Source organism: Python bivittatus, unplaced genomic scaffold (genome assembly GCF_059951505.1).
Source record: "Python bivittatus isolate LINGU-HERP-01145 unplaced genomic scaffold, Pbiv_v1 ctg000330_np1212, whole genome shotgun sequence".
NCBI classification, from domain to species: domain Eukaryota; kingdom Metazoa; phylum Chordata; class Lepidosauria; order Squamata; family Pythonidae; genus Python; species Python bivittatus.
Genome location: NW_028277058.1, coordinates 44,625,311 through 44,637,867, shown reverse-complemented (window position 1 = coordinate 44,637,867; position 12,557 = coordinate 44,625,311). Strand labels below are relative to the sequence as shown.

Here is a 12,557-nt window from a genome sequence, read left to right as displayed (position 1 = left end):
TTTTTTGTCCTTTATCATGCCCATCTTTGCACTAAACGTTCCTTTGATATCTCCAATTTTATTGAAGAGATCTCTAGTCTTCCCCATTCTATTGTTTTCCTCGATTTCTTTGCATTGTTCATTTAAGAAGGCCTTCTTATTTCTCCTTGCTATTCTCTGGAAATCTGCATTCAATTGCTTATATCTTTCCCTTTCACCCTTGCTTTTCACATTCTTTCTTTCCACAGCTATTTGTAAAGCCTCATCTGACAGCCATTTTGCTTTCTTGCATTTCTTTTTCTTTGGGATGGTTTTAGTTGATGCCTCCTGTACAATGTTACAGACCTCCATCCATAGTTCTTCAGGCGCTCTGTCTACCAAATCTAATCCTCTAAATCTATTCATCACCTTCACTGTGTACTCACAAGGAATATGATCTAGGTCATACCGGAGTGGTCTAGTGGTTTTCCCTACATTTTTCAATTTAAGCCTAAATTTTGCAGTAAGCAGCTCATGATCTGAGCCACAGTCAGCTCCTGGTCTTGTTTTTGCTGTCTATACAGAGCTTCTCCATCTTTGGCTGCAAAGTATATAATCAATCTGGTTTCGGTATTGACCATCTGGTGATGTCCATGTGTAGAGTTGTCTCTTGTGTTGTTGGAAAAGAGTGTTTGCTATGACTAGCTTGTTCTCTTGACAGAACTCTATTAGCCTTTGCCCTGCTTCATTTTGTACTCCAAGGCCAAACTTGCCTGTTATTCCGATTACTCCTTGACTTCCTACTTTAGCATTCCAATCCCCTATGATGAAAGAGACATCTTTTTTTGGTGCTAGTTCTAAAAGGTGTTGTAGGTCTTCATAGAACCGGTCAACTTCAGCTTCTTTGGCATCAGTGGTTGGGGCAAAGACTTGGATTACTGTGATGTTGAATGGTTTGCCTTGGATACGCACTGAGATCATTCTGTCGTTTTTGAGGTTGTACCCCATTACTGCCTTTCCCACTCCTTTATTGACTATGAGTGCAACTCCATTTCTTCTAAGGGTTTCTTGGCCACAGTAGTAGATATAATAGTCACCTAAATTAAATTCACCAATTCCCGTCCATTTCAATTCGCTGATTCCCAAGATGTTGACGTTCAATCTTGTCATCTCATGTTTGACCACATCCTGCTTGCCTTGATTCATAGATCTTACATTCCAGGTACCTATACAATATTGTTCTTTACAGCATCGGACCTTCTTTTCGCTTCCAGATACATCCACAGCTGAACGTCCTTTCGGCTTTGGCCCAGCCGCTTCACTCTTTCTGGAGCTACTTGGAATTGCCCTCTGCTCTTCCCCAGTAGCATATTGGACACCTTCCGACCTGAGGGGCTCATCTTCCGGCATCATATCTTTTAGCCTTTTAACATTGTCCATGGGGTTTTCTTGGCAAGGATACTGGAGTGGGTTGCCATTTCCTTCTCCAGTGGACCACATTTTGTCAGAACTCTCTGTCATGACCTGTCCGTCTTGGGTGGCCCTGCACGGTATAGCTCATGGCTTCACTGAGTTACGCAAGCCCCTTCGCCACGACAAGGCAGTGATCCATGAAGGGGAAGGCTGCATACTCTCCCCTTATTTATTCAACCTATATGCGGGATATATATTAAGGGAAGCTGGACTGAAAGAAGATGAACATGGTTTTAAAACTGGAGGAAGAAACATCAATAACCTGTGTTATGCTGATGACACTACTCTGATAGCCAAAAATGCAAAGGATCTGCAAGCCCTAATACTAATAATTAAAGAGCACAGTGAAAAAATGGGACTAAAATTAAATATAAAGAAGACCAAACTAATGACAACAGGTTGAACAACAGGCCTTAGAATTGATAATGAAACTACTGAAGTGGTGGATAGCTTCTGCATTTTAGGATAAACCATCAACAGTAAAGAAACAAGCAGTCAAGAAATACACCATAGAATAGCACTCAACAGAGCAGCCATGAGGGCCTTGGAAAAGATATTCAAATGCTGTGATGTGTCTATACCTACAAAGATCAGAATTGTGCCAACCATGGTATTCCCTGTGACACTCCATGGAAGTGAAAGTTGGACTTCAAAGAAGCAGGATAGGAAGAGTATTAATGCTTTTCAATTTTGGTGCTGGAGAAGACTCCTGAGAATATCGTGGACAACCAAGTAAATTGATGGATCACTGTACAAACCAACCCAGAGTTCTCACTCAAGGCACAAATGACCAGGCTCAAATTATCCTACTTCAGACATATTTTGCGAAGACCCAGCTCTCTGGAAAAGGCTGTAATGTTGGGAAAGGTAGAAGGAAAGAGAAGAAGAGGATGACCAACAGCAAGGTGGATGGACTCAATTATGGTGGTGATGAGTGCGCCATTGGGAGACTTGAAAGACCAGGTTATGGATAGATTGTCTGTGGTTGCTAGGAGTCAAAAATGACTTGATGGCACATAATCAATCAATCAATCAATCAATCAATCAATCAATCAAAATGATTTTATAAAATGAGGTGACTATCCCACTCTTAACCCCTATTTAAACTATTTTTTTTTCCAGAAAACAATAGAAGAACATTTGTGATTATTAGGGAAAATGACCCCATACATTCAGGTGAGGCTGTGTTCTGATGCCTGGAAAGGGAGCCCTGTGGCATTAAAATAGAGCAGAACTTCTCTTGTAGGGAAAGGGGAAATTGCAGGCTGTATAATTAGAGAACTGACCCCCCTCTGTTTCTCTACTCATGACTCCTGACAGGTAGTGCACTGTCTGGAGTCATGATAAAAAGGGAGTGTTCAATGAGGATGGATCACGAAAACATTAGATCTGGTTATCACCATCCCCACCACTCAACTTTCTGCTTAGCAGTTCAGGAGAACTTTTAGGTAGACAATCTACCTCACATTCCCACCCACATAGAATTGCCCTGTCAATCTCAGTGATGGAACACTGCAATGCATCCATGACATCAGTGCATCAGTGTCGAACTATAAACCCTTTAACATCTGCTTCACTATTGCTCCTCTTTCCCCCCCCCCCCATTTTCAATACAAAGTCTTACCAGTTTTCATCTCTTGATGTGCCAAGTGGACTGTACCCAACAGGAACAATATCATGCAATTTGCAGAACTCTAAAAGTTTGGGTTGGGTGAAGTATGGATGGCATTCAATCTACAGACATAGTGGGAAATGCAGAATTAAACAAAATTGGAGTTAAGAAACAAAAACAAAGTTAGCTGTACCTGTTTTTGCAGGAAGCAACAACTTTAAAAGGACAAAGCATCAAATGGGGAAGTATTAAGAAGCCTCCTTCCCTGCATAGGTTTCTGTCTCTGGTTTGAAGCCTCCATAGCCGCATTTTGTTAAACAGGCAGAAATGTTCAAACTAATTTAGGAGACCTCACTCAGTTCAGTGTCACAGGAAGTTTGGCCCAGTCAAGTCATCATCTTCTTTTTTTTTTTTTTTGGTGCCTTTGAGTCACTGTTGACTCCTGGTGACTGCCTGGATGAGTCCCTGCAGTTTTCCTGGCAAGGTTTCAGAAGTGGCTGGCCTTCTTCTTCCTAGGGCTGAGAGAGAGTGGCTGGCCCAAGGTCACCCAGCCAGCTTTCATGCCGATGCCAGGACTAGAACTCATGGCCTCCCAGTTTCTAGCCTGATGCCTTAACCACTACACCAAACTGACTCTCCAGTCAAGCCTTAGCTGCAGTTTTATCTATTGTTGAATATTCTTTGAAGTGCCTAACATGGGGTTTTGCATTTAATCAATTATTAATCATTTTTTATTTCTCATATAAAAACAATTATATTAGCTTGGTTGGGCACAACATTCTTCTGCATTTTTTATTCTACATCAAAATGATGAAAAAAGAATAACTATTCAGCCTTTCCCCCCCTCTACAAAAAGGAGGGGAGATGTACATTGGTATAATTTTTGGGGGTGAGATACATGCTTCTTGCATATACTTTAGTTCAAAGGGGCCAAGACAGACAGATGACAGTCCTGCCTATTTTCTAGTGGGTTGCAGCTTCTGTGGCTTCTAATTTTTCCACCCCATCCCAAGGCAAGACATCAGGTAGAGTTACTCCCCACAGAAGCTTTTCAGATGAGGAGGCATAAAGCTACCAGGAAAGATGGAGAAATTTGGAAATTGGGGCAGGGTGGGTGAGAGAGAATCTTCTACCAATTTTGATCTCTGTAGTAAGTGAAAAAAACAAACCATAAGAAATTGGAAAGAACTATTGAAGTATCCTGAAAATGAGAAAGAAAACCAGAAGTCCTTTTTGCAGAGGAACAACACTTCCAAAGCATTGGAGGAAAAATCTCAGCATAACCTTATTGGTACCCTGAGTCTGTCTGAGTAGAGATACGTACAAACAGAGACAGAGATAGAGATAGAGAGATTAGACATCGAGATTAGACATCATAGACCCAGAGATAGACTGCCCCCCATGGACAATATTCTCCAATAATTCAATAATGCGTAAAAGCTCAAGTAGCCCACCATGGTTAATGTGTACACTCTACTTAGTATTGCAGGAGAACTTCTAAACTGTATGTGGGACTTCTGCACATTACACTCACATATGGATAAACTATTATTATTAAATATATTTATGTCCCACTTCATATACTGAAGTATCTCAAGCTGTTTTATAGTTAAAACAAAAAAATCAAGCTTAAAAACCCCACCACTGTCCACAGCTAGCAATGATCAGTGAATACTTCCTCTGACATTTGGGCTTTAAATGTAAACACAGTAGTTCTTATCATATAGGAGTACAACACACTCAGCCATGGCTTGCTTAATCCCAAATAAACTTTAATTGGATTCTCATAACTAAAGCTAAACATAAACAAAACATGTTAAAGCCTAGTGTGATAACTCAGCCTATCAATCTTTCATGCAATAACATGAAAGGGAAGACACTAAAGATTATGGGCACCAAACCAGAAAGTTGCCTTTCCACTTAAAAGACTGTACATTCAAATGTTGTCAAAAGATAAATCCATAAAACCATTTCAACAGGTTACATGAGAGGTGTGCACTGGAACACTTAAGCAATTCCTATGGTTGTACCTTCAATATTATTTCCTTGCAAAAGGAAACAGTGAAAGTCTGGAACAGGGAAGGAGAAGATTCAACTACCCAGGACTCTGAATAGCCTGGCCAGTTATGCTGCTAATAAGTTATTGCTTCATTGAATTGTTCCAGTTTACTCCAGGCTGCTGAATGGCGTGTGACATTTATGGAAATAGCAGACCAAGGGAACCACAAGTTCTAAATCCCACAGAATCTCCTGTGGCTAAAACTGGGGGCCTCTAAAGGGGTAGAATAAGGTTCCAGTTAGGCTAATCCATGCGTTTCAACTGAAAGTTCAAGCTGGGGAACACACTGACCTTTTCTAACTGCCAAGAAAATTGTTTTAGCCTGCTTTCAGCAAGTTTGTATTAAAAAAAAAATCACATATGCCTTAGAACCTCGTTGTCTACAAGATAACCCTTTTATAGTAAGGGCCACAAGATTTTTCTGATGACAGAGCCTTCTGAGCTGTGTAGCATCACATTTTCAGTTGTTAATTGTCAAGGAAGAAAGCCAAGTATCTGCAATAAATTATTCATGATCAGTTTGATATAAGGGATATGGCCCTTTAGGAAGAAAAGGAGCCATAATTCAGGGCATTATTTCTAAACCTGGTGCTCTGGGCTATCATTCCTACCACCCCCAACTAATTCAACAAAATTCAACAAAATCCAGATTTTCTCTGCTTAGTGTTTTTTCCCCACATTTTTAAGTTAAGTGCAATTATTATCATTTCCTATCTTTGATTTAACACATCAGCTGTGTTACTTTATTTCCCAACTTTCTTCCGCAGAATGTATGGTACATACATGATATGTTCATAAAAAAGTGTCTTCCACTCATCCACTGAAAAGAATTATGGAGCTGATGGCCCAGATCAGAAACTCTGAAAGTTGCTGTCAGTCAGAGTGGACAATGCCATTCTGACTTGTTCCATCACTCCCAGCTAGCTCACCTGGGGAAAATTGGCCTAATCCTGAAAGCTCTGAAATGCTACATGTTTAGATATTACTGCAGGTGGGTCACTGCCTAAAATGTCTCCCTCCCCCAAGGGTAAAAGCCTCTTCTGGCAATAGAGTGGAATTAATTACTTTAAATTCCCATGATTAAAGCTTGACCACAAAATTAACATGATTTTATGCTTGTCCTGGTTGAGTATGTATTGGCTCCTTCTTTAATTTAGCCAAAATTTCAAGGCCTTTTTGGAAGGTTGAATGGATAGGTTCACTAGGGGGTTTTTTTGTAACATGTTTTTTTTTTTATTTATCTAACATTTTATAGCAAGAAGTACCAAAAACAGACAAACAAACCCAGAAAGAGGAATATATGAAAAATGACATATTGGGTTGCTTTTCATATATTTCTTTGTTTTTTTTTCTTTTGTATTTACTGCTGTAAAATTTGCTAAGATAAATAAATCCACATATATTAAAAAGGAACATAAATGGGAAGTCATGAAGATGCATCATACAAGGTATTTTGATGCTAAGATACACTGGTCAAGCACCAATGGCACATGCCACTCATTACATGCTGAAACGGGCTTATCCATTGGCAGTCATTACCTGGTTACTGACAGGTTTGTACTTCAGACCTGGCTTGTTCAGAATCATTTCCAGCTGCCTACGGTTGAAGTTGGATACGCCAAGAGATTTCACCAAGCCTGCATCTTTACATGCTTCCAAAGCCTGTCAGAATGAAGTAGGCAAAACAATGTAACAAACTGGCAAATAATGTTCTTACTGCTTAGGAGAACAGAACAAATAAAGGTGATTGAATTATGATGCTGCTGTGGGGAAAAGATCCATGATGAATGCAGCCTCCACCAACCTAGGTGTTCCTTGTGTGGATTTATTCCCAGAAATGGAATTTCCCATTCTCAGGAACGGCCATGCTGGCTGGAGAACTATGGGAGTTCAGGTTTACATATCTGGAGGGCACCCAGTTGAGGAAGGCAAAGGAGATGAAGGAAGGGCAGGTTGCCTCACCCCCCACTAAAGGATTGGCTAAAGGGTTGGCTAAAGAGATTATACTTGAGCAAGAATTTTAATGGAGATCAGGTACAAGAATTGGCAAAGAATAAAATGTGACAGCATTAAGAAAAAGGAAGATGAGAGAGAAAGGCCTTCTCCTGCAATTGGTTTTGTCTAGGAAGCAGTCGCCCCGAACAACATCTGACTTTTATGTTTCTACATTCAGATCCCTACTCCTTGAGGAGCAGTAGGCCTTAATAGGGCATGCCACCAGAGTAGAGCCTGGTGCTTCTCTGGGATTTTTCTCATTGCTTGCATTGCTAGGCCAAAAGATGGCAACAATTCCTGACACAGTGATTCATCTTGGTATGTGTGTGTGTACACAGACACGTATGATACAAATTCTGGAGTTACCAAGTCAAATGTCTCTGGCTCAAGAGTGCCCAGTCTTGTGGCTCAAATATCACCACGTTCCTAGAATCTACCCAGTTTTCATCTCTGCCTCAGTATTAGCCTTCTCCAATGGATCTGGTCAAGTCCTTTTCTGAGTCTGGGTTCAAGCCCATGCCCACGCATAGCTCCAGGTGGGAGTCTTCCCACCTTGTTTGCCATATGGTCTGGTCAATTTCAGAATTCCATTGCTTATTATTCCTTACACAGTAGTCAATTTCACAACCTCTTGGCTGGTGCAGGACTTAAGGAAGAAGCTGCAATTTAGAAAATGGAATAAAACTGGCTTGAGCTTCTTTCATTATGGTGCAATTAGTAAATTATCAGTGGTGTGGAGTACCTGACCAATATTTCATATAACATTAAGTGCTTAATAATAATAATAATAATAATAATAATAATAATAATAATAATAATAAATAAAAATAAACAAACAAACCTACCATGGTGGTTCCTAACCTCATGGCTAGAAATTTCAGTTATAAACATGTTAACTCAATCTTATTCTTGAGGTCCAAACTATTCTTAAAAAGTGTGTGGCTTGGAGGTACTAAGAACTTCATATTGTTTCATATAACAATACAAGCTATTAGGTTTGCCCAGGGAACATCTGTCCTATGGCATGATTCAGATGGAACACTGAATGAATGATGCTGCAGCACATGGTGATGCTAATGTTATAATTTATGTCCATTTATTTATCAGAAATGGCAATACTCAAAACGCCCAGCATTTCAGAACTACCTCTTACCTCAAAGTGGTGCAACTGCAAAAAGAAAATACAAAGTAATATACATGCAAGGTAAGAGAGTTCAGATTCATTCGGATTTAACACCCTTCTGAGAAATTAAATGCGGATCAGTTTCTTATCACATTAGAGTTATATAGTAAGCAGTTCCGATGCAATAATATCTATGTCATGTCTAAGGGACATTGTTTAAAAACATGTGTCACTTCAGTACTGGCTCTGTATTTTATTTTTCCTCCCCAGAACAACTCTGTGTAACAATATTTCTTTTTCAGGACAATAACATGCAAGGCAATGGATTTCCTGGCCGTTAAGGAATACATGCCACTTTGGGGTTTTTTACAACATTGACCTGACAAGAACAGTCCTTCCATTTCTTCTACATTCTTACTAGTTTGGTTTTTCTGTCTCCAGGCTTTGAAATAATTCTGCTCCCCACACAAACAATATCATTAACTACACAAAAAGTTTCTCTTCTATCTCTCTGTGACATGTATTGACTTCAATAAAAGCCTGTAAACTAAAATATATTCATTTTTAAGGTGCCATAAGACTTACTGCAAAGACTAAGATGGCTTAACCCTCCAGATATCATGAAAACAGTAATGCCATTTGACAAATTACAGAATGCATGCCAGATTCATCATACCTGATGACCTACCCCACCCTTTGTAGCTTTATAATTTTGGACAATTAATTGAACAGATCATTCCTGCATTGTACATGTATTGTATTGTATTGTGTTGTGTTGTGTTGCATTGTTTTTAATTTAATTTAATTTAATTTAATTTTTTATTTTTTTTTTTGCCAGAATGATATGAGCTGCTCCTCATCACAGGCAGCTAAACTGACCAATCTTGGGCACACCTAAATTTAAGGCCAATGCTACTGCTTCTGCATAGCATATAACTCAGAATCCATTGCTGTTGAGGTATGCAGTGGCACCTAACTTAGATGGCTTTCTTTCCACCCCCTTCCCCCAAATTTACTGAAAGACATGTCCTAATGAATATGACAAAGTTTTAGACACTGTTAGTTATGATGAGGTTCATCCTTCCTAAATACTCACCTCCCATGTGGCGCATAGATCTGTTTCATGATAAATCCATTTTCCATTTTCATCTATAGGATAGAGGTTGTCTCCTGGCTGAAAAAACAAAAATGTCACAGGGGAAGTAGGGGAGAAGGGAGAAACTCTCACAATGCTTCAATATTCTGTTAATTTTGGACAAGAAGAAAGTTTCCCTACAGTTTGAAGAGAAGGTAGATATTTGGGGAGAAAAGCTCAAAACTGTTTCAATTTATTGAACAGAACATTTACCCTCAGATGCATGTCAGATATGTCAGACCCAACATGGATTAGGTCAAGTGTAAGCAACCTGATGTGCTCCAGATGTTTAGGAGTATCACTCCCATAATCTGTCATTGTGGGAGTTGAAGCCTTAAACATCTGAAGGATACTAGATTGCTTACACTTGACCTAATTCCTTTATATTACTCTTGAGAGGCCAGTATGTCTTTCTTTTGGTGCTTCTGCGAAAGAGCAACTAGACATTGGAGCACAAAGTTTTCTAACTAGGAAAGAGGAACAGGATCCCAGTACTGGCCAACTCCTAGCTGAATCTCTAGCACTTTCTCTTTGAAAGAAAACTGAACTAAGACCGGCACTGCCTCTAGAATTCTTATCCATTAAGATTAACTGAGAATGGGTAGCATTACAAATGGATATTCTGAATTAAAGCAATTTTTTCCCCTCTCACTTTACCATTTAAGCAAGAATTTAACAATATTAGCAGAACATTGATCTCTAGCTTGCTAAACGGTGATTTAGCAAGCTGGGAATGTACAGCTGGGCTCCCTCCCTCTCTTTAGGCAGAAAGCCAATAGAAACAAGAGCCCAAACAGAATTTAAGGATAATCAGCCTATTCTTCTTTTTGATGATGTCTCAAAGGAGTTATGTGGGTGGGACTGGGGAAATGGAGGCAGCTGCCAATACTCTGTTAGTCACCTATATCCCAAATGAAATTCACAGGACTAGTAGGAAAAAAATTATTACTTGCATAGTTCATAGGACTAGGGGAACAACCCTATTACTTGTACAATAACAGGAAACTATACAAGTATTATTCATACTGCCTGAAAATAATGCAAATTATGTCTTATTTGATTCACTCAGTCTGTCTTTAGAACGGTCCACCTCCCCTTAAGCTCTCAGAGCAGAGACATATCACTGTTATATAATATTATGTCCTCACACGCCCCTATGGTCCACTTCGCAGGTCATGTTGTAATTAATGCCATACCTATTTCTAGACTGCAAGAGATATGAGTTTGGTAGATTTTTGTTTATAATGGTTTATGGTATTTGGTGGCAGAAAATATTAATAAACATGGATGCATTGAGGTGCCATACAGGTTGCAAAGTGTAGGAGAGAAAATCCATATGATCATGCCAGGAAATCAAAAACATCAGGAAGGTTTATTATACTAAAGCTGCTTTCTTCAACCTAGTGTCTTGCATATTTATTGGAATTCCACAGTCAGCATTATTTACCACAGTTAAAACCCAACACATTTGATGGTACCTAGTTGAAGATGACCAAACTAAGGACTGTCAGATCCGGCCCTAATGGTCTTAGTAGTTTTAGGCCTATACTGTGAACTGGTTTACAAAGAAGCCTAAACCTTACTTTTGATTTAGAGGGTACCTTTACACAACATGCAGAACTGTAATATGGCTTATCAGTGAAAGAACCTGCCATTGCACACACTGACTCTCACTATTAATGGTGGAACTGGAGCAGCTTAAGTGGAACACTGGCAAGCATATTGACTGCTAAGCCATGCTATGACTCAGTGAGTCACGTGAGTCACGTGATTATGTGAGTCCACTGGAGTTGGGTGGCCAATACATTCAAATAAATAAATAAATAAATGTGCTAATGATGAGGTACAAACTCATCCACAATGACTTATAAAACACGTTTCAACTTAATGCTACTGCTGACATAGCAAGTCACTCTGTGTACTTTAGCATGAGATACAGAGGTTCACATTGAAGTAGCCTGATGTATTAACTAGTCTGTAAGGGAACAGTTTGGACAACACTTTTCCTGTACATAAGAGTATCAATTTCTATATTCAGTATTGACTCATTTATGGGCAATTAAGACTGTTCTGCAAGAAGGAAACGCCTGGATATAAATCATCCTGTTCTAGTGTGTGGGTGCTCAATAGGAAAGCCCTTTTCAGTGCCATAGCTTTACTACTATTTTACAACAGGGGAAAATAATAGTACATGGCAGCATTGAAGGCCAGGATCCCACATGCATGATCTGCTGCTTGATTAGCACATCAACTAATAATTTGCATATGTAAAATAGGCCTGTAAAATAGAAGGTGCTTCACAGCACACTTAGACCACCTCTAATCAAAACAGTAAAGCTAAACAACATGAAGGGACATTTTATCATGTTTGGTGGCCATGTAAAAAAGCCAAAACATTTTGGATACAAACACATGCATTAATTCAGAAGATTTTAAAGGTCAAAGTACAACTGAAACCAGAGACTTTTCTTTTGGGACTACTGTAATGGACAAACAATTAGAAAAAAGTCATGGAACTTTGTTTTTATATATGACAACCGCAGTGAGACTATTATATGCTCAAAAGTGGACAGGTTTGACACTACCTACAGTAGAGGATTGGCTGGTGAAGATGATGGAACTTGTGTAGATGGCTAAATTTATCTCTTTGATCAGACAAAAAAAATTTAGATTTATGGTTGAATGGAAAATTCTTATAGACTTTTTGCATGAAATGGAAAAAATGCACTTATAATTTGTGGTTTTGATGATTAGAAAAAAATAGAAAAAAGTGAGCTTTTTTGTAATCATAGAGTAAGAGATAATTTTGCAATTGTACTTCTAGTTGCTGCAAAGGAAATCAGAAGCTGCTTCTTTCTATTTTTTTCTTTTTTATTCTTTTTTTCTGCACTTTTCTATCTCTTCTTTCCTTTCTTCTTTACCGTTTCTACTCTTTATTAGTTTGTGTTAGTTTTTATGTGCTTTGTAAAACTTTTAATAAAAAACTTTAAAAAAACCAGTAAAGCAAGTGCATTGTGAAGAACCTCTTTGAAAGGTTTTGCACAGCCCTAATGTGCATAAAATATTTGAGCACCAAGGTTCTGTATCATTTCATATTGTCACAAATTCAATCAAAAGCTCTTAATCCATGTTTATATTCCAAGTGGCAGACACTGCATACATACAAACTAAAAGCAAGTAATATGTATATAGTACATATTTG

At 38.8% G+C, this 12,557-nt stretch overlaps 1 protein-coding gene across 2 annotated transcripts in view; it reads right to left on the bottom strand.

Moving 5' to 3' along the window:
* Window positions 1-12,557, bottom strand: part of AKR1D1 (aldo-keto reductase family 1 member D1) — a 59,585-nt gene that overhangs the window by 7,963 nt on the left and 39,065 nt on the right. For both annotated transcript variants that reach the window (XM_088141126.1, XM_088141128.1), the window contains exons 4-6: window positions 9,317-9,394; window positions 6,642-6,764; window positions 3,056-3,165 (exon numbers count right to left, since the gene is read on the bottom strand). In XM_088141126.1, the coding sequence (XP_087997252.1) occupies window positions 3,056-3,165; window positions 6,642-6,764; window positions 9,317-9,394 (311 nt within the window). The remainder of the gene's footprint in view (window positions 1-3,055; window positions 3,166-6,641; window positions 6,765-9,316; window positions 9,395-12,557) is intronic.